At 38.9% G+C, this 22,283-nt stretch overlaps 1 protein-coding gene across 1 annotated transcript in view; it reads left to right on the top strand.

The window, feature by feature from the left end:
• Nucleotides 1-19,484, top strand: part of LOC139739843 (dynein axonemal heavy chain 8-like) — a 118,644-nt gene extending 99,160 nt beyond the window's left edge. The window contains 19 exon segments of the mRNA XM_071650437.1: nt 480-572; nt 1,180-1,284; nt 2,767-2,905; nt 3,664-3,778; nt 4,516-4,706; nt 5,818-5,939; nt 6,744-6,862; nt 7,545-7,747; nt 9,644-9,717; nt 10,679-10,831; nt 11,670-11,825; nt 12,878-12,994; nt 13,351-13,452; nt 13,967-14,127; nt 14,626-14,782; nt 15,294-15,446; nt 16,212-16,401; nt 18,125-18,246; nt 19,197-19,484. Coding sequence (XP_071506538.1) covers nt 480-572; nt 1,180-1,284; nt 2,767-2,905; nt 3,664-3,778; nt 4,516-4,706; nt 5,818-5,939; nt 6,744-6,862; nt 7,545-7,747; nt 9,644-9,717; nt 10,679-10,831; nt 11,670-11,825; nt 12,878-12,994; nt 13,351-13,452; nt 13,967-14,127; nt 14,626-14,782; nt 15,294-15,446; nt 16,212-16,401; nt 18,125-18,246; nt 19,197-19,484 — 2,760 coding nt within the window.
• The last annotated feature ends 2,799 nt before the right edge of the window (nt 19,485-22,283 follow it).

The raw sequence follows: 22,283 nt of genomic DNA, 5'->3' as shown, positions 1-22,283 counted from the left end.
AAGCAGAAATTTTGTTGTGCATTAAACTTGCGAGATTTTCACAAGGAGCCAGAATTTGCAAAAGTAAAATGCACACAAAAGGGTTTGTCCACATGCTGTATTGAATGCCAGTGGTGACAGTGAAAAAGGCTGTCAGCTCCAATTTGTGAAAGTTTCATGCCTCTAACATTTCTGGTTTTACAGCATTTAGAAACTTTGCTCATCACCCTCGGTTTTGATATTCAAAAAGAATTTGAAAAAGTTCTTGTATTCTTTTTGACTTTGTCACTGGGACAAAGTTGGATGTAAAGTATATTTATCAGTTTACTAGTAATGCATTATAAAAAGACCATCTACATGTATTATCATTATCATTATCCTGGTGAGGACGAGTCCTGAGTATACTCGGGCAAGTGTCTATGGGAAATGTGTGTTATAGCAAAATCAGTCCGTCCTCAACAGGTTAATTTGGCACTTGCCATCTCTCGTTTTTCCTGTAGGTCTCAGCCAAGGCATCCATCATTGACTTTACTGTCACCATGAAGGGGCTGGAGGACCAACTCTTGGGCCGGGTCATCTTGACTGAGAAACAGGTGACGGTCAAGCCAGCTGAATTCAGATCAGCTAGGAGAAAAGGGGAATCGAAAGATAGTAAAATTAGAACCCACGGTGCTTTTCAAGAAAATTAAAGGTTGACGAGGGCATTGAAAAGTACGGGTCTTGCCAGACCACCGTTATTTCACAACAGCTAGTATTGACCTAATATGCCTGAAAATGCGCAAATCAGATACAGTGTGATTTGGAGGCATGTCAGTCAACAGTTACGGTATCTAAATGTTTGCATGTCTGCTGATTGTCGTTCTGAATGTTTCAGTGTACATTACACATGCAGCGTATAATACCATTTTTTTTTTTCTCACTTTGCTTGAGATGGGATGGACAACATGGAGGCATCAATGTAAAAAAGATACAATTAAGTTGAGCTCATGCGATTTGGTATGCCAAATCTCGACCAAAACTTTGATGAGAATAAGTTTCAGTGCTTTTCATATGTATTCAATACAGCCAACAAATAACAAATTTGTCCATTGCAGTCAGAATGAATAAGTAAGAAAGAACAAATGAATTAGTTAAAGAAAGAATGAAAAACTATGTGAAAACTAATTGCTTTACTTGTTCATGTATTTTTCTGTACTCCAGGAGTTGGAGGCAGAGAGAACGGCCCTCATGGAGGATGTGACAGCCAACAAACGCAAGATGAAGGAGCTAGAGGACAACCTCCTGTTTAGACTGACCAGCACTCAGGTAATGCTGTCCAGTTGATTGGGTCATTGTTACGATTCAGACTGTCCGGTACTTGGGTGATTTTGTCCACTGGATTTGGTCATCATTCTCATTGTGACTCGGACTAACCAGTACTTGGGTAAATTTGTCCTGCCGATTTAGTATTTCTTGCTATGCTCACTTGTCTTTGAGTCGTTAGACAAAGGAAGAGATGATAATATCCGTGAAAGCCGACTAATTTGTAGTGTGCAGTACATCTTTACCCAAGCTGATGTGGTTGCCCAAGTATTTTTAAGAGTGCTACAACGTGTATGCTTGGATATTCCAGCCAATTACTACAGGCTGTATTTTGTGTGATTTTAATTTTTTTTTTTCCCCCAGATTTTCTTTCATGTATTCAAGATTTATAGTAAGACCAGATCATTTCACTAGCTGATGAAATTGCTTTGTAAAATTTCGACAAAACACCAGTTCGTGCAAAGCCCAGAAGTTCAGTCTTGAACATGCTACCCCACTTCACCCATGATGCACTCTATCCCAGAAACTCTGTCATGTCTGTCTTTCATGAAAAGGGCTTTCAGTTTTGCATCTGAAAATGAATGTCTTTATGTATTCAGGGTCCTGTTGCATAAAAGTTGAGATCAATCATAAGTCAGAAAATCAAACTGAAGTCTCAGAATACTCGATTCTGATTGGCTGATACCTGACTTACGTTTGATTTTCTGAGATATGTTTTTAACCCGTTGGGGATGGGCTGATTTTGCTAAAACAAGTATTTCCCATAGACACATGCCTGAGTATACTCGGGACTCGTCCTCAATGGGTTAATTGAACTTTTTATGCAACAGGGTCCAGGAACTCATATGGAAGTCCATTACAATGTACAATAGTTGTATGTCATCCACCCAACATTTCATATACATTTCAAAACTAGAAAAGCACTCTGAGAGTGCAGACCTCCGCCAAGCTACTTTTCCACCGCTGATCTTGCTCTTCCCAAAGAGATTTTTCTCCTCTCCACCACTGGGGAAAAGTTCTTTTGGCTCATCCATAGAGTTCAGTGAGTTCCACCTATAGGTATACATGCTGAAAAATTGCCTGATTTCCCAATATAGAAGCCTTTGTTACTTCATAAACCATCAGCTGCGCGACGTGCCTCGCCCCAGCAGAAACTAGAGCACGCACTTTACTTTAGTGTGCGTGTGAAAACCTAAAAAGTGCGCAGCTTGAACTCCCAAGTTCATTGACCCTACCTGTCAAAATATCAAAAATCCTTCATAAATTCCCCCCAAAATATCGGATCGCTACCAAAATTTTATCATTTGTTACGTCATTGTTGTGTCATTCTCAACCTTTCCTGTAAGTTTCACCCAAACCCGTTCACTAATTTTTGAGTTATTTTGAACACGGACAAACAAACAAACCAACAAACCAACAAACCAACGATAACGGAAACATAACCTCCTCCCTTGGCGGAGGTAATTCATGTTTTTATGTCACCAGGGCTCTCTGGTGGAGGATGCCTCCCTCATCTCAGTGCTAGCCTCCACCAAGGTGACGGCCGAGGAGGTGACGGAGAAGCTGGTGGTTGCTGCAGACACCGAGATCAAAATCAACGAGGCAAGAGAGGAATTCAGGCCTGGTAAGAAGTCAGTGATAATCTCTTCACAAAGTTTATACACCTGCATGTGTCCATTTTTGGTGCTTCTTGCTCATGATATGAAATGTGGTAAGATATGTGGGAGTGTATATTTTTGGTGCCTTCGTTGAGAAGTTCAGTCAGGCATTATGAAAGCATGCAGTGATTGACTCTTGACAAACACCAGGCAAATAAATTGTCCAAACAGTGAAGCCAGGATTTGGTTGACCGTTCTCCATCACTTCTATAAAGATATTGTGCTGTTGTTGTTGTTGTTCTCTTTCAACAAATTGTCTGAATACAACGTGGAACAGAGAGCTAGAGGAGTGTATAATCCTTCATTCGTGTTTTTCTTCATGTCAAGTGATCACTTGACATAAAGGGAAAATTGAAATTACATGAGTAGACTTGACCTGCATGCATTCTCTTGATGCTGTTCATTGATCTGGACGTGAAATTGAGTAGAATCTAGGAACTGTTAAGATCTGATATGACACACTCACAATGACTAAGCATATTATTATGTAAATTTCCTTCTACTTTTGATAAAAGTACTGGCCACCATAGGGTATAGGGTATATCAGCATAGGGTATTTCAGCTTACTGGAATGACATATGAAAAATGAAGACATTCGCTACAACTGTAATCTAAAAATGGAGCAACAGAGGTAGAAAAACAGGGATAGTATCCAAAGAAGTATATCATAGCATTCTCATCACTTCCAGGAAGCTTATACCTTGATTTCTTGCTGTCTATTCAGTTGCTTCTCGCGGCAGCATCCTGTACTTCCTGATAACAGAGATGAGCATGGTGAACGTCATGTACCAGACATCCCTCAAGCAGTTCTTGGGTATCTTTGATCTCTCCATGGCCAGGTTAGATCAAATTCTCTTTGACTTGATCAATATTTTATATTGCATTATTATCAATTCATCACTGGATCATATCAACCGTGATTCATATTATATGTGACCCGCTACAACAAGAGGATCCTAAAGTTGCTGACGGGCAAGCCGAGCATGGCCCAGAAAAATGCTATTTCAGACCTTTCCTTTGATCATTTAGCTTCGAAATTTCGGCAGATGATAGAAGATACATTAGACTACAAAATTATGTTAAAAACAGAAATCCGAACGTTTTGACAGACTTTGGTGATCTGATTCAAATTAAATTTTTTCGGCTCACACGTCAGCGACTTTAGGATCCTTTTGTTGTAGCGGGTCACATATGTGTAGATCCAATTGATATTGACATTGTGTGTGTGCCTGCAAGTGTGTGTATGTGTGCATTTGTGTGTGTGTGGATGTGGACTTAGACAATCCATCACCATGAAGTGGTTGCCATGATAAATGCTATCTTCAGTATGATGATGATAAGATACTGTGTGAGCTGTTAATTTTCGCGAGAGTCTAATTTTCGCAAATTTTGTGAATCACTCTTGGACAGCGAATTTAACAACACGCGAAAATATCTCTATGCGCTAGGGTAATTGTTCACTTATGATAGCCAAGGTTTTCATTTGTGAAAATGTGTATACGGGAAAATAACAGCTTATACAGTAGGATTAGAACATCATAGTAACAGTTACTTCTGAATCATCTGCAATTGACAGGTCTGAGAAGTCGCCCATTCCAGCAAAACGCATCGCCAACATCATCAGCTACCTGACGTACGAGGTCTTCCGCTACTCGTGCCGAGGCCTCTACGAGAACCACAAGTTCCTCTTCACCCTCCTCCTGGCGTTGAAGATCGATCTGCAAATTGGCAATGTGAAACATCGCGAGTTCCAGACTCTGATCAAAGGTACGTTGTTAAACACACTAGACTACATATGACAGAATATTGTGTTGTTCTGGTGAGATTGCACATTCATATTGTATTGATTATCTGTAGACATCAGACCTCATGTTATAGCATACATGCATGAATGAATCAATTATTTCCAAAACATGTGGCAGGTGAAAGTTGCTCTCTACCTATTAACCCTTTGAGGACAAGTCCCAAGGATACTCGGGCAGTTGTCTATGGGAAACTGTTGCATGTTATAGCAAAATCAGCCCATCCTCAACAGGTTAATCTAAACTCTGTAGTGCGTTGCTCTAGATCTTAACTTCAGCTTTTGTTGCAGTCAAAACAGTGCCAAATTTTTGCATTTTGTTTAAAATTCTTCTGTGATGTGTTCCCTTCCAATCTGTGAAAATGTTTTGACATGATATCCAAAACTCCACCCACTTTACAATGCAATTTCATTCTGTGAAAATATTGCCAGATACAAGATATATCTTTGTCTGTTCTGTAAAAGTAAACTCCAGTGAGTCGGAGTTTGCAAGATTCCTGAAGATGAAATTTTCATGTTATTTCTATATTAAAAGTCTTCTGCATTCTCTCTTACCTCAAAGGTCTCAAGCAGTGTTCACACATTTTCTTCCTCCAAAGTTGTGATTGAGGCTCTCCTTCTATTTTGATGTGATATCAAAGCTGATTTTCCTTCCTAGAACCCTATTGTGCTTCAACTGTGTTATCTTTCCATAAGTGTCATGGAAATGATGAACCTTTTTTTTTTTCTTGGAGTAAATTGTGAAGTTAAGTGATAATGAATGACATACTTGTATACTGTAAAAGTAGAAATTTGCATGTATTTTGCATATTCAAAAAAGAAACCAGCAAAAACTAAAAATACCCAGATTTGTTTTGCGTGTTATATGTAACACTATTTTATGTTTTGATTCTGCGAAATAGAAACACGCGAAATTCATGCCACACGGCTAAATGCAAAAAAAAAGACTTACTCCCAAGATTACTGCTTTTACAGTAACGGATATTGGAACACGAATAATGCAAATCAATAAAATGAATCAATTTATGACGGTCACTTTGTGTCAAAATTGATTAAACTTATTTTGACTGCAACCAGGTGGGGCTGCCCTGGACCTGAAGGCGTGTCCTTCGAAGCCCTCCAAGTGGATCATGGATGTGACCTGGCTGAACCTGGTGGAGCTCAGCAAGCTGCCTCAGTTCTCTGAGATCCTCTCTCAGGTATACATGCCAACAACCGTAGTGTGCTCCTTAAACTCGCACTAGACAGTGTCTGTGCATTGCAGAATCTGCTTCATGAGGATTTAGACTGATATGTCCATAATGATCAAAGTGTTTCATCATTTCCCTTGCCTTTTTACTTGTTCCTTGAGTAAGCTTGATTGTCATATCGTTCTATCAAAGTCATTTCTCGAAATCATTAGGAAAGTGAAAAAAAATGTAATTTTCTCAGTATTTCATAAAGGAGCATTAGTGTTGATGCCAAATAATGTTCTAGGGTCAGATTGTAGTGATTATACTCAGTACAACCATGTTGATATGCCCACTGATAATACATTATTTCATACATGATGATCGAAAATTACTTTTACATATAAAACCAACACCTAAACATTTCAGTTAATAGAAAGTGATTGATATGAAGTTGCTGCTAGCATTCAGAGGATAACACAATAACGTTCAGTTCTCTCTCAGTTTCTCAGTACTCTATCCAATAGGGACTGTTCTTTTTAGGCCTGATTTCAGAAGTCTGTGGGCTTGAAATTATTGAATGATGCAAAAACAATGGTTACCATGGCAATGACTGCTCACAGCTGATCCGTTGATGGTTGGCTGCTGTCATAGCAACCACACTCATTGTAAATATACATCTGTTGTAAAATATGTATGAAAATGTAACCCAGATGCTGATGTAGCCATCTATTTGGGGACATACACTATGTACACAGAATGAATACTGAGGACCTTTCCCCATCTAGCTCCTAAAGCTCTACCCCTATCATCTTTGGTAATATCTCCTGACAGATCCAGCGCAATGAGAAGACATGGAAGGTGTGGTTTGACAAGGACGCCCCTGAGGAGGAGATCATCCCGGATGGCTACAACAGCTCCCTGGACACCTTCCGCAGATTGCTTCTTATCAGGTCTGTGGACATCTTGTTTGTTTGTTGTTGCTTCTTTTGGGTTGAATGTGACACAGCTGTAATGAATCTTTTGCACTGTACATGTGAAGAGTTTAATCACAAAATGGGATAACACTATTCTTGTGGAATTAGGATATTTGTGATTATAGCTGCTTAAAAGAAAAGAGAGAAGAAAGTATTATAAAAACTGGAATATTTTTAGTCATAACTTGAGGGATATTCCTTGTATAATTTCACAAGTGAAGTATCACTGTGAAAGTTTTCTTTTGCTCTATCTGATGATGGACTTACTTTAAAATGTGTAGGAATGGCACCTAGCCCATTTTGCAATCAAACTTTTGAAAAGGTGACAATATGGATGAAAATTAGCCAGTCAAATATAAAGGCTGGTTGAACCTTTAATTTGTTGTTGTTGTTGTGACACACAAAGTTTGTCTTCTGGACTTTAATAGAGGTATACACTTTCACCTGTTTGGTGTAGGTCATGGTGTACAGATCGCACCATTGGTTGAACCTTTATTTTGTTGTTTTTGTTGCTGTGACTCATGAAGTTGATCTTCTGGGCTTTTAACCCGTTGTCTATGGGAACCGGGTGCCCCCTGTTTTGAAGCAGTGGGAATTCAAGTAATCTTGGAAGCAACTGGTTAATAGAGGAATACACTGTTTTACTTGTTTGATGTAGGTCGTGGTGTACAGACCGCACCATCCCCCAGGCCAGGAAGTACATAGCGGACTCCATGGGGGCGCGGTACGCCGACCCCGTCATCCTGGACCTGGAGAAGACGTGGGAGGAGAGTGACACCCGCACCCCTCTCATCTGCTTCCTCTCCATGGGCTCTGACCCCACCAACCAGATCGAGGGGCTCGGCAAGAAGCTCAGAGTTGGTGAGTGCAGGAACCTTGTGTGTGATGGCGAAAGAGGGACAACACACTACTAATGAAATCTTATAGACGTAGATGAATGGGTAGATTGATAGATGGATGGATGACAGATGGATGGATTGGTGGGTGGATTTATAGTTAGATAAATTGATAGATAGATAAATGGATATAAATTGATAGATAGATAGATAGATAGATGGATAGATATTATAGATAGATAGAAAGATGAATATGTGACCGGCGACAACGGTTTCAGGCAAAAGTCGGGAATTTTGAAAATTCATTTTTTCACTGAATCACATTGCCCATTTCCTAAGCTTTGCATTGATATAAAACACTTGTATTCTTCGGCACCATAAGTGGGCATACAAAGAGAAATAAAATGCACTTTTTAAGTTGTTAGCCTGACAAAATTGCGAGAAAACAGGCTTTGAAGATTCACCTCTTTCTCAAAGACAATGTCCGAGCGGCGATGCGAGGGAAGAATCACTCATCCGTACGATGGTGCCAATCGATGTTAAGCCCCGCCTCTAGCAACCACATCGCCTTCTGATTGGCTCACTGAGAGAGTCAAATTTCCCGGGCACCTTCCTCGGAGCTCAGCTTATGGAGCCGAAAAACAATGCGTTTCGCTCGGTTTTGTTTACCAGTACGTCTTTCAAGATGGCGAATACGATAATTGCACGTATGGTGTACATGTACATGACGTGTATGGTGCACGTATTACGCAATGGCATCCACACGCCATGACTGTGTGCATATATAACAGGAGCGGTGGCGAATCCACACATTTACAAATTGTGTTTTCATTGTGGTTGATTTGTCTTTATCATTGGCGACCCTTTTGCATAAATTAAAAAAAAAAACAAAAACAAACACGACTCGTTAGTTTGGTGCGATTTTGATGTGTAGTATTTGAATATAATTGGTCCCATGTGACCGCTCCTTTCCTCTTATCTGCCTTCCATTGAGTCAGTCTGCTGTCATAATCTTTACTACATGTACAAGTAGACAAATTTGAGAATATTTAGTTTTCTTTTCACACGATTATGTCATGCTACACGATTTTTGTTTCACTTCCGTTGTCGAACATTGCGTTAGAATAGTTTGGACAGAAAGCCAAACGAAGAGCACGCACTACAGAGCGAGCGTATAAACCACTATAGCAAGAACAATGGAGCATGTAATCGTGCACGCGTGGACAAAGCATTCCCCACACGCTGCAACTGGTGTCTCCGAAAGCCGAATTATGTAAATGTATGCGACGCACCAGCCAATCGCATGGGAGACCATGCGGCGTAGCAACACTGGGGATATTGGCGCGGCGTTCGAAAGAAGCTCGAAACTGACGAGTGCGATCCAACATAGGGTGCTTAAAATTCCATTTTCGATAGGAAAAACTTAGTCTTATGCTACGAAATTTAGTGTAGGTGTAGAAAACATATCAAAGATTCGATTTCTGCAAAAAACCTAAATCGGCAAAAATAATAGTCAAAATTTTTGTACCCCGCCTAGAAGGGAATTTGCTCTTGCGACTTTTGCCTGAAACCGTTGTCGCGGGTCACATATGCATTAAACATTTCTTACAACATACCATTGCCTTATTAGTGTCATCATCCTTCCAATCACAAAAAGGAATAAGTAATAAATGAATAACTGAATGAATGAATGAATGAATGAATGAAGAAATAAATAGATAAATGAATAGATGCCGTGCATAATTTACCTTTTTTGGGGGCTTTTTGTAATAATTACACTGAAAGTGTACTCTCAGAGTGCACTATAATCGTATCATTATTTCCTTTTTAATTTGTTAATGGGACCCTTTCACATTCATCAAGTTATGTGGTACTCATACACTGAAAGTATTTTGTTTTTCTTGTTTGTTACTCTGGACAGCTTGTAGAGCCATCTCAATGGGCCAGGGACAGGAGGTTCATGCCCGACGTCTCATTCAGCAGTCCATGGCAGGGGTAAGCAATGTCTTTACCAAATTGATGTAAATGTGAAAATTAAACAAAGACAAAACAAGCAAAAAAAAAAAAGAAAACAAAAATAATGCAAAAGCAAGCAAAAGGAACAAAGACAACAACAGTGAAACAGCAAAGCGTAAGTGTAAACATCCAGTAGATGAATGTATAGACAGTGATACTGCTAGAGAGAACATTCTGATACTAATTCACATCGATCAGTTGAACATGTTAAACATACAGTGCACTCCCGTTGTAATGAACACAGTTATAATGAAATTCCGGTTACAACATAGTAAAAATTCAGGCCGCAACATTATCTGCTCTATGTTTTTTATTGTTTATTTGTTTGGTTGTAACAAAATTTCTATATATTGAAAGAAACTTGCCGGTCCCGTGGACTTTGTTATAATGGAAGTCCTCTGTAGCATGGATGTAAACCCCCTTCCTTTCCCCAAATAAAGAAAGAAAAAAACAAAAACAAACATTAACAGCACTCCACTCTGTTAGACCGAAGGATTTGGCCATAAGACTTTATCCTTAGCATGTGTTGCAGTCACATTGCATTTGCATTCACATTACAGAATATGACTAAACTTCCTATCATATGCCCTTGAAGTACAATTTACCAATTTGAGGTATTCAAAACAGCAGGCTTGTCACCACTTCAGGGAGCCTTTGACATTCTATGGGATTGAAATATGTCATCAACATTTTAATCACTTTAGCCCATTTTGTGAGAGATTGTAAAATTTCAGATGACTTTGTACAGCACCCACCGTAGTCTCCACTGGACAGGAGGTTAATGACCATCAGGTGAAGGTATGGTCCTCATTATCTAGAGCTATAAATGTTTTGTGATTATCAGGGCTATTTTTATGTGAACTGACTAGCAGGGATATGATTTAAAGTGATATAATTGAAATATATTCACACATTTTTATGAAATGTATTTGTTGATAAGGGTGGCTGGGTGCTGCTGCAGAACTGCCATCTGGGACTGGAGTTCATGGACGAGCTCCTTGACACGGTGACTCTCCAAGACACCGCCCACGAGACCTTCCGTATTTGGATCACCACCGAGGTCCACCCACAGTTCCCCATCAGTCTCCTGCAGGTATAGTCTAATCTACGCATCTCTCCCAAAGCATTCACACCTTTAACGCTCTTGTGCTATTGGACCTGTTGCAAGCATATGAAGAGCTTTATTGCAAAACGAGCTAACTCCATTCTTGTTAAGTTGAGATGTTTGTCATTAAAACTGCTAAAAAAGCAAAGAAAATAATAAGAAAATACAAGATATCTTTAGTCATAACTTCTAGAATATTCCTTGCTATGTCACAAGTGAGGTATTACTGGAAAGGTTTAATTTTGCTCTTTCTGATGATGGACTTACTTATACTTTGAAATGTTTAAAAATGGCGCTTAGGTCATTTTGCAATAAAACTCGTGATACATTTTTTCCTCCTTCTTGTTCTTAATAGTGCACTTTTGGGCCAGAAATACCATGGTTTTTCATGAAAGAGAAGAGTAGATAGTGAATTACCACAGTTTCTACTGTATATGGCATATATTTAGAGAGTCTAATGTGTGTGTGTGTGTGTGAATTGGGACTTCTGACAATTTTGTGAGTGGTTAAATTTTGCGATTGTGGATGACAGTACTAAGTGGAGAAATGTATGCATGCACATCGCATTCATGTGGGGATGAGTTAATATTTTCGTGTGTATGTTTTTTGTTTTTTTGTTTTTTGAATTCGCAACTAGTACCCGGTTTGGGAAACTTGGGAAACTAAAAACTATGCAAAATATTAGGTGTGTTAAGTATTACCTCTGTATTTTGCTAATAGAAATAATGCCAATAAAATATTGTGGTATATTGAAAACCACAGGTACATTCTAATTATAATGTGAATGTATCTGATAAATAACCGTTTTCTTTTTCTCCCCTGGCAGTCCTCAATCAAGTTCACCAATGAGCCGCCCCAGGGTGTGAAGGCGGGCCTCAAGAGAACCTTCACCAGCATCACTCAGGACCAGCTGGATGTCATCAACCTGCCCCACTGGAAGCCCATGCTGTATGCCGTGGCTTTCCTCCACACCACTGTGCAGGTAGGTTGGGGAGCTAAACGTAGAGTGGAAGAGGGATGAGGGTGGTGGGAATGAGGGGGTTGGGTGTAGGGCATGTGTGTGGATACCATGAATAATGGATTCATGAAAAGAAAATGATCTTTGACACCATGAAGTTAAACTCTTAACCCTACCGGTGGATGTTGAAGTAATGGATTCAGGAAATGGATCTGTGTCATCATCATGTTGAATTCAATTCTATATCAATTAACCATACTAGCCTTTTCAGGAAACCCCCCCCCCCAAAAAAAAAAAAAAAAAAAAAAAAAAAAAAAAAAAAAAAAAAAAAACACACACACAAAAAAACCCCAAAAAAACAAAAACAAAACAAAACACCGAAAGAGAAATCATTTGGCATTTATATTTTCTTTTCATATCTCTGAACAGTCAATTGTCTTCAGAGATTAATGAAATTTTGCAGATCTTTATGCTAATTTGTTCCCTTTTGTAGAGTTTTGGGGTTGGCACCTTTATATCCTTGGTGGAAATTTGAGGTATATATCATTGCAAATGACTTTTTCTTTCTTTTTTTTTTTGTTGTTGTTGAAGGGGGGGGGGGAGGGGAGTGGAGGGGGGGGGATGACATGAATATTGCACTAGATTTGGACAGGAAGCATGGATGTGTGTCTCCATTTTACAATTAAACTCTACAAAGACTTTTGCTCTTTATCAGCTTTAGATCAGAGAGAGGAAGCAGATTGGAAGCTGTGAATCTGGGTTTGTTAAGAAAGGCTAGAAAACTTTCTTGTAGTTAAAGTCTTTCCGCTTTTCACTCTACAGCGGTGCACATGTAAACTAGCAAGAAGAAAAGGAAAACAAACCGGCAAACAAACTTGCACCCTAAACATTAGAGGGTGTAATAACAACCATAATGTTTATAGGCCCGTATAGTCCACAGAGAACAGTATTGATGTAGGTAAGGAGTGGTATGCTGTCTTACTTACACATTTGTAATCTTGATGCAGTCATGCTTGTTCTGTCAATATGATTTTCTGCCTCTGATGTGTATCTTTTACTGCTCGTTTGCCCTATAGGAGAGGAGAAAGTTTGGGCCGCTGGGTTGGAACATCCCTTATGAGTTCAACCAGGCCGACCAAGCTGCTAGTGTGCAGTTCATTCAGAATCACCTGGATGACATCGACCAGAAGAAAGTAATGGCACATTTAATATATTTTGCTTGTCAGCATGTGTAAATGTAACATTGTTTTGTAAATTTTTTGATAATCAGAACATATAGGGAATAACCTTCTTCATGTTGTACATACTAATCTCTGCATACAGTGAAAATACATATATGTCAGTGACATCAATGTGAGCTGAACAGAAAAGAAAGAAAAATCATTTCTTTTTTCTCAATTTTGCATTATACATATATGATCATTTTCGTTCACATTAGGGAGCTAGTATTAAATAGATATGCAGTTTTGGGGCTGATAGACAAATGAGCAGATATTAATGATAATGCAAACTTTAAGACCTTGTCATTCTACTTGTTGATATTTTGTAGGGCGTGTCCTGGAATACAGTGCGCTACATGCTAGGGGAGGTACAGTATGGTGGTAGGGTGACTGATGACTATGACAAGAGGCTGCTGAACACATTCGCCAAGGTATGTATGCCGTCCAATTTACAGTCCATATGGCATGTAGCAGTTTTAGCATCACATAACATGGTGCTCATAGTGTCAGATCTTAGAATTAGAAAATTGGTGCCTGTAACCTCTTGTGGAAGAAAAAGCCAGGAAAATGTAAATAATTCTTGATAGGAGTCCTTCCTTTCTTTCGTATAGGAAAAAATCAGCAAAAAAGGAAACTGAGGCAGCTGCTAATTACTATTGTATGTTTTAGCAGCATGGTTATTACAATAAGCATGTCGAAGGGAAATGACATATCATCTAGTGTAGATTTGAAGACTGCTCAGAAATTGTTTTTCTTGTTGTTTACTTTGAACCATGAGGAATCTTTTGAAATCCAGGATTCGTTAAAATATGCCAGAGTTGTACATCAGTGCAAGATTTCTGATAGCCACCGATATGATAAGTATCCATGGACTATAAATTGTTGATGTCTGATATGTTAGAAATTTGTGTGGGGGTCACCTGTGGTGCTGTCTGTCTTTCCCAGGTCTGGTTTGGGGACCACATGTTCCACGATGCCTTCAAGTTCTACACGGGTTACACCATCCCCAAGTGTAAGACGGTCCAGGAGTACATGGATGTTATTGAGACCCTGCCTCTTACAGACTCACCTGAGGTCTTTGGACTGCATCCCAATGCTGACATCACGTGAGTCAAATTTTCTCCTACCCACCGTCCGGTATTTTTTTTTAAACGCACAACCATGTGCGCTGTGGTAATATCGCATTTACGATATCGTCAGTGTCAATTCACCAAAACAACATCTCGCGAAAATGTCTGTTATCTCCTCATTCGCAAAAATTGGTGTGTATCTGTACGCAAAAATAACAGCTTTCATTGCTGCCAGCGACAAGACCTCGTATCTACAAAATGTCAAATGTTCAGGAGAGCAAAAAAAAAAAAAAAAACACGGCAGCCAATGCACTGAATCAAATGGGATAGCCTTTTCTTTGACATGCTGTGGTGGCTTCATTTTTTGGGTAAGACAGCTAGGATTTAGACAGGACATCAGTTACTGATTACTTAGTATCTGACCATTAATCCAAAAAAGTTACTATCACCAAAATTTCAGATATGAGGTCTTGTCGCCCTAGTGACGTTATACTGTATTAATGATGATTGTTATGTGTCCTAATGATAATGCAGTTACCAAAGCAACACGTCCAAGGAGGTGCTGGATACCATCCTCAACATCCAGCCCAAGGATACGGGCGGGGGCAGCGGGGAGACCAGAGAGAGTATTGTCTACAAGCTGTGTGATGACATGCTGGAGAAACTCCCAGCCGACTACATCCCCCATGAGGTAGCTCAGTGTATACAGTCAAACCTGTCTATAGTGACCACTGTCTAGAGTGGCCACCTGGTGTATGTGACCACTAAACACAATGCTCCACTTTTTTTGTCTCCCTTGGGTGGATGCTGGAGACAGGTTTGAATGTGTATGAAGAGTTTTATTGCAAAAGGAGTTAAAAGGAAATATGAAATTATGAGAAGTTAAAATTTTCATTTCTTTACTTGTAATAAGAACTAGATGTCACCTATGAAACTTCACTGAAGTAATCATTTTGAGGGATCTTGAGAAACTAATGAAAAAAAAAACCTCATACAAAAGAGTGAAATTACCAGGTTATGTAAAGATTCTCTGGTAGAATATAATTCAATTCAAGCTGAGAGTACATGCATGATAGAAAGTTGCAAGAGGTTTTACTAGCTCTCTCTGATGATAGAATAACTTTGATTCTTTTTAAAATGGCATCAACCTATTTTGTCGTCAAACTCCTCAACTTGTGTCCCTGCCCTGTCACTTTCTCCAGGTCAAGGCTCGCCTACAAAAGATGGGTGCCCTCTCCTCCATGAACATCTTCCTGCGCCAGGAGATTGACCGCATGCAGCGTGTCATCAGCCTGGTCCGCACCACCCTGACTGACCTCCGACTGGCCATAGAGGGCACCATCATCATGAGTGAGGTATTAAAGGAGGGTGGCGCAGAAGACTTTGCACTTCCCTCTGTGTGCCCATTGTGAAAGGACCTCGTGCAAGCACACTGGCACACTACTTGAGCTGTGGTATCAGTAACCAATGAAGTCCCATAAAATTAAATATTTGAGGCCTTAAACCAGCTGTATTTACCAGCTGTATTATTTACAGTGCAAATAGCCCAGTTCTCCAGAAGGTTTTGTGTTCAAATTTGGTAGCCCTTTTGTGCAATACAGTCTTGTTTCTGACAGATTTATCAGAAAATTGCATCTGATATCAAAATATAATGTGACCAAATTTATATTAAAACATATATGTATGAAACAGTGATTGCCAAAAGCATTTGAATTATCTCCTTTCTAAATTGAATTGCAGTGGGATTTTCAGTTGCCTTGCAAAGAGTGACTTATTAGCTGCAAGTTGCAAAAATAATGCTGTAATATATTTCCAGTTTGAGCCGTCATTGCCAGCTTGTGTTTTAAAGACAGATACATTATTGCTATGGAAGTGCTCCAAACCTTTTTGGTTATTGTATTACTATGATGCAATTATTATAGATGTGAATTCAAAAATATCATTGATCATAATATGTCGTGTATTTCATTTCTTGTTTACTTTCACAAAAATCATTTCTCATGTCTACAATCTTGGGTAGTGACAGAATTGCCCTAATGAAGGATTGCATCTGTCATGTTATGCGATATCTGCAAAATTTAATTTGTGTAATTGCCTGTCTCATTCCCACCCTCCCTCAGAACCTACGAGATGCTTTGGACAACATGTACGATGCCCGGGTGCCCGCCCTGTGGCGCAAGGTGTCTTGGGAGTCCTCCACTCTGGGCTTCTGGTTCACCGAGCTGATCGAGCGCAATGCCCAGTTCTTCTCCTGGTGCTTTGAGGGACGGCCCAATGTCTTCTGGATGACTGGATTCTTCAACCCTCAAGGTGGGTGCTAGTAAAGTGGAACCTCATAATATCGAGGTCAGATAAACAGTCACTCCTGTTCTAAGAAACATGGTTATATCGTTCCAACAAAGTCAAAATTCAGGTCCCCAAATTACTATCTATATACCATTACCTTCATATACTTAATTTGTATTTGATCTGCTATAATGAACGTTTGATGTTATGAAAGAAAAATGCTAGTCCCAAGGACTTTGTTGTCACAGGAATTGACTGTAGTGGGATACGTGATGTAACAAGGTAATTTTTGCTTGTCTCATTTCACTCTATACTCTTTTATTTTCACCCTTGATATTATGAGATAATAGATTTAGATATTGTGTAACAAGAAAATTGCATTGGTCCCAAGAGCAGCTTTAAAAATGAGGCCCCCCCGTACTACTTGAGTTCTTTCTCTTTGTAAGTATTGAAGGAAAACGAAAGAGAACAACAAGGAGTTTATTACAAGGAGGTTAGGAGTGAATGGGTCCTAACATTTACAAACTCACAAATGTGAACCCTGTGTCAGTGTGCAATATTATTTGCAGAGAAGTAAAATTGACAGCTTATTTTTGTTTTGTTTTTTTGTCCCCGCCGAACGAGTTCGAGCAGGGGACTATGAAACGGGCTCCGTACGTGTGTGTGTCTGTGCGTCTGTCCGTCCGTCCGTGCGTCCGTCCGTGTGTGCGTCCGTGTGTGATCAAAATGTTCAATTTGCTACTTCTCTGTCATTTATGAGCCAATTTTGATTCTGTTTGCTTTATATGATAGCACTACATGGGAGCTTTAAAACTTCTACACAGAATTTCAGTTGTGACCTTTGACCTTGACCTTTGACCTATATTGTACATTTTGCTACAAAATGCTACTCCTTCGCCATTTCTAACCCGATTTCGATTCCGTTTGCTTTATGTGATGGCACTAGGTGAGGGCTTCAAAACTTGTACACAGAATTTTGATCTTTGACTTCTTTGACCTTTGACCTTGATTTTTGACCTATATTGTACATTTTGCTACAAAATGCTACAAGGGTTGTACTCCTTCGCCATTTCTAACCCGATTTCTATTCCGTTTGCTTTATATGATGGCACTAGTTGAGAGCTTCAAAACTTCTACACAGAATTTTGACCTTAGACTTCTTTTACCTTTGACCTTGATTTTTGACCTATATTGTGCATTTTGCTACAAAATGCTACTCTTTTGCCATTTCTAACCCGATTTCGATTCCGTTTGCTTTATGTGATAGCACTTGATGAGGGCTTCAAAACTTCTACACAGAATTTTGACCTTTGTCTTCTTTGACCTTTGACCTTGATTTTTGACCTATATTGTACATTGGCTACAAAATGCTACTCCTTCGCCATTTCTAACCCAATTTCGATTCCATTTGCTTTATGTGATGGCACTAGGTGAGGGCTTCAAAACTTCTACACAGAATTTTGACCTTTGACTTCTTTGACCTTTGACCTTGATTTTTTACCTATATTGCACATTTTGTTACAAAATGCTACTTCCGGCGGGGACATATATTACGCACCGCGTAATTTCTACTTTTCCTTGTTTTCCAAACTTTTTAGCTCTCCATGCATGGGTTGTTTTATTATCTCCATGTCAACATACACTTGTACAACTCAAAATATTCAACCATAATTTTTTTTTCCCCTTAACATTTCTCTCGTAAACAATTACACAGCTTCTTGACTGATTTATGCCTCCTAAACTCCAGGTTTCCTGACGGCCATGCGACAGGAGGTGACCAGGGCACACAAGGGCTGGGCCCTGGACTCAGTCACCCTACACAACGACGTCACCAAGTCCTTTAAGGAGGAGATTGGAGCACCGCCAGCGGTGAGTCAGAAGTTTGCCTGTATACACCCTCTCTTGTGTCCCTCATCACACTCAAACTGATTGACTCTCTGATGCACACACCAAAATAATAATTTGTACATGGCTTTAGGCAGTGATCTGTGTGCTAGAGCTTTTTAACCCATTATGTGCCAAGTGCACAGCTTTAACATATTCTTTTTCATCAGCATTCAGTAGTCCATCTAGACTTGACCTACTTGTGAAGTTTGCAACAAGCTCACTCAGGTGTAGCAGTCCATTAAAAAACAAAAAATTCCCAAACCAACACCTGTACACACACTTATACAGTACACTCCCATTATAATGAACACAGTGTTATAAGGAAATTCTGGTCATGGCGAAGTAAAAATTCAGGTTGCAACATTATGTGCTGTATGTATTTTTATTGTTTATTTATTTGTTCAGTTATAACAACATTTCAGTCTAACAACAAAAAAAAAAAAAAAAAAAAAAAAAAACTGCCGATCCCGAGGACTTTGTTATAATGTGAGTCTACTGTACATAAAATTAACCCATTGAGGATGAACTGATTTTGCTATAAATTAACACACATTTCCCATTAGACACTTGCCCAAGTATGCTCAGGACTAGCCTTAAGTAGGCTGAAAGCCAGTGTGGTTTGTCATCTGTAAGTCGGTGAACTTAGATAAAGATTTTGCAGTAGAAAGTGGGACAGTTTACATTGCCAATAACATTGCCCATTCTTCCAAATAATTCCACCTCTTTCAGATTCATTGCATGAAGTGGTAAGACAGTAAAGTTTTTCATTTTCTCTTCAGCTTGAATGACTCTCCATTGTTTGAGTGCTTGCAATACTATATTTCCCAGAAAAAAAGATATATATATTTGTGAGGCCTGTACTGGGAGCAGCAACATAGATTACATTTTACTTTTGTGTTTTTGTTATAAAATCATATGATTCCACACTGCAGGAGGGCGTGTACATCCATGGCCTGTTCCTGGACGGTGCCGGCTGGGACCGCCGGGGCACCAAGCTGATGGAACCATCGCCCAAGGTTCTCTTCACACTGCTCCCTGTGGTGCACATGTTCGCCATCAACTCCACGGCGCCCAAGGACCCGCGCCTCTACCAGTGCCCTGTATACAAGAAGCCCGGCCGCACCGACCTCACCTACATCACGTTCATCGTCCTGAAGACCACACCCAGTCCGGACCACTGGACCCTCAGGGGCGTGGCGTTGCTGTGCGACACCAAGTGAGCTAGCTAGGGGGGCTCAGACAGCAACATCTGTGTTATCCATACAGCCATGACAGTTAATTTATACCCCCTCTCTATGTATGTATGGACATCAGTTCTTGATATTCAAGTGCGCTTATGCTGTTTTGTCTTAGAGAATTTGAGTTTGTGTTATCTTGGTATGTTTTACTGCCCAGTTAGGCTATTTGGACTCTTTCTGTTTTGGAAAAGACTAGTTTGTCACATTTTTCTTGCATTTCAAGTTATATAGATACCCAAAGTTTGAATGGTTGACTTTTGCCTTGAGAGTCTTAACATTTTTTAATTTTTCTTATTTCAAAGCATTATACTAAATTTATGACAAAACGGTATTATCTTCAAGTAAACAAAAATCTTTGTGGAAAATACTTTCTCCTTTTGCGTTTAAACTTGGAGAGGTTAGATCAGATTCTACTGAACACTTCAACACCAAGTACTTTATCTGTGTATGCAGGTGATTCCAGATTACAGATTACGGATAGTTAACATACACTGTCCAGAATAATATTAATGCAAGATAGCCACAGCCTTGCCTTATGTTGTCCAGAAACCATACCGTTGATGTTTTACTAGGTTCGTTTTATTAGAGTTCTTAACAAGTTACTCCACTTCATTCTCAAACAAGAGAGTGTTTTGGAAAATGTTAGAAAAGAGTGTTTGTGCCTTACAATTATATTTGAAAATGATTAATTTGCCTTCGTTATCTTGTTGAAAAGTTGAAGTTTTAAGCATGTCATTTACTTGTTTGACAACTTCCAGAAAAAAAAAAATTTTCAATCACATATTGTTTTGTATGTAATGATGACAGAAATCCACTTGTTGCCAGTAATTGAACAAACAGATTACACTCTGAATTAACTCAACACTGAAATTCCCAATCACAAATGTTGTTTTCCAATATTCAATGATTTTTTTCCTTGAAATTGCAGATAAAACCAACTTATGCTGGAATCAGATGATAATGAAAGGGGTTAAAGTGGATAGAATATGTCATTTATGGAATGAAATAGCTATTGTCAGAGAATTGTCTAAACATCATCTTGCTGACATTGTGACATCACAGGGCACCTTGTTGTTGGATGAGGGAAAAACAAAAAAATTGCAAGTAAACCAGTCACAATGATATGATTTACGCTTTCACAAACTATTCAGTAATTGATGACTTATGAAATGAAATTGAATAAATTCACACAATTTACTTGACTGATCATTGCTAACTTGCTCATCTTTTTATTCTGTGTAACATTTTAAAATTTGATTTTGATAAAAAAAGGTCGCTAGGAAAGACGTTATGCTCCATGTGCTTTGTGATTATAGGCCTTTGACCATTTTGAAGTGTGTGCTGCCATTAGTTAGTGTGTTGTAGGTCTGGATGCATGCTTGCATATAATGTGTGTGTTTATGCGTGTCTGTGCGTGCTTATGTATGTCTGTGCATGTCTGATGTTGCAAGGGAAATTTTACGTAGCTGATCGCCCTATGTGATACTCACTGGAAGCCGAGTTTGCTGGCCACGCTGTGTGCAAGAATGGTTCTAATTACATGCTTGATGCGAATGATGGCATCTCCCCAAATCTTGCTTGCCTGAAGTGACTGGACAAATTGTAAATCCATGCTAGGCCTTTAAAGTTTGTCATAAACGGCAACGTTATATTTACAAAGGTGGTTTAAATTCAGACCATGGTTTAAATTTAGTCCATGAACTAAAATAAGCGTGAAATAGGCGTACCTTTGACATGCACGTGTTTGTTACTGGGGGTCTGTTGACGTTCAATGTACGCAATATGTCACGCGTACATTCTATTTACACAGGAGAATTTAAACCACCTTCATGAATTCAGGCCTAATGTGTTAAGCAAAACTTTGTTTACAGCAAAAACAGGACTCACAAACACATGAGGGATACTGCCTTGCATTTTTATTGCATTATGTAATAACATACTTCAGCATACACCTTTGTAATTGGGTATCAACTTTTTGAAATATTAGGATAAGTGGATAAGGTTGATTTAAACATTTATGTTTTCTCTATTCATATTACAATTTAAGTAAAATTGAAAGAAAGATATTATTCAGAGGGGTTTGTTAATCTACAGATCAGCAGTTGCGATCTTAACAAATTTTCATTTGTAGAGGGAGACAAAATGAAGAAACTAAAAAACTTAAGTAAAATTGTTCAATGATCTACTGAAACAATAATCTTTAGAAAAGACTGCAAAGTCGCAAAATCAGTAGTTTATTTGGGTTGAAAAAGTAACTATGAACATAATGACTACTACCTCCTTCAACTTGTAAACGACTGAATCATATTACCAAACACACATTTTTTTTTTCTTCATTGAAATATATAAGTCAAACAGATAACGGGTTCAGAAATTATTGTTTATCAAAATCTACCCTCTTGAATTGTGATATCAATTAATCTGTGGACTTTCTTGAGAAGGCCTTCTTTTGACCATATCAAATTCTAAAAAGTGATGTGAATGTTCATGATAGCCTGAGCTGCTAATTATTAATTTTCATAGTAGTTTTGATAGAATACTGAATAGAGCCTAATTAATTTCGAGCATTTCCTACTGGATAATTTGCTATCTGAATGAACATGAGGATGACATTACCCGTACCATTTACTATGAAGGAGTTCATTATCTAATATCTCATTCTTTCATTTGCAAGATTCTACAGAAAGACATGGGCTGTTGCCATTCCTTTTATTTTCAACAAAATATTAGAAAGAAGATAAACTAATCTCAGAAAGAATAGGCCTATGAATCGTTTACAAA

The sequence above is a fragment of the Diadema antillarum genome, unplaced genomic scaffold (genome assembly GCF_040938485.1).
Source record: "Diadema antillarum isolate AM-2024a unplaced genomic scaffold, OU_Dant_1.0 seq00000820_RagTag, whole genome shotgun sequence".
In the NCBI taxonomy this organism is placed as follows: Eukaryota; Metazoa; Echinodermata; class Echinoidea; order Diadematoida; family Diadematidae; genus Diadema; species Diadema antillarum.
This window is presented reverse-complemented; position numbering and strand designations above follow the sequence as displayed.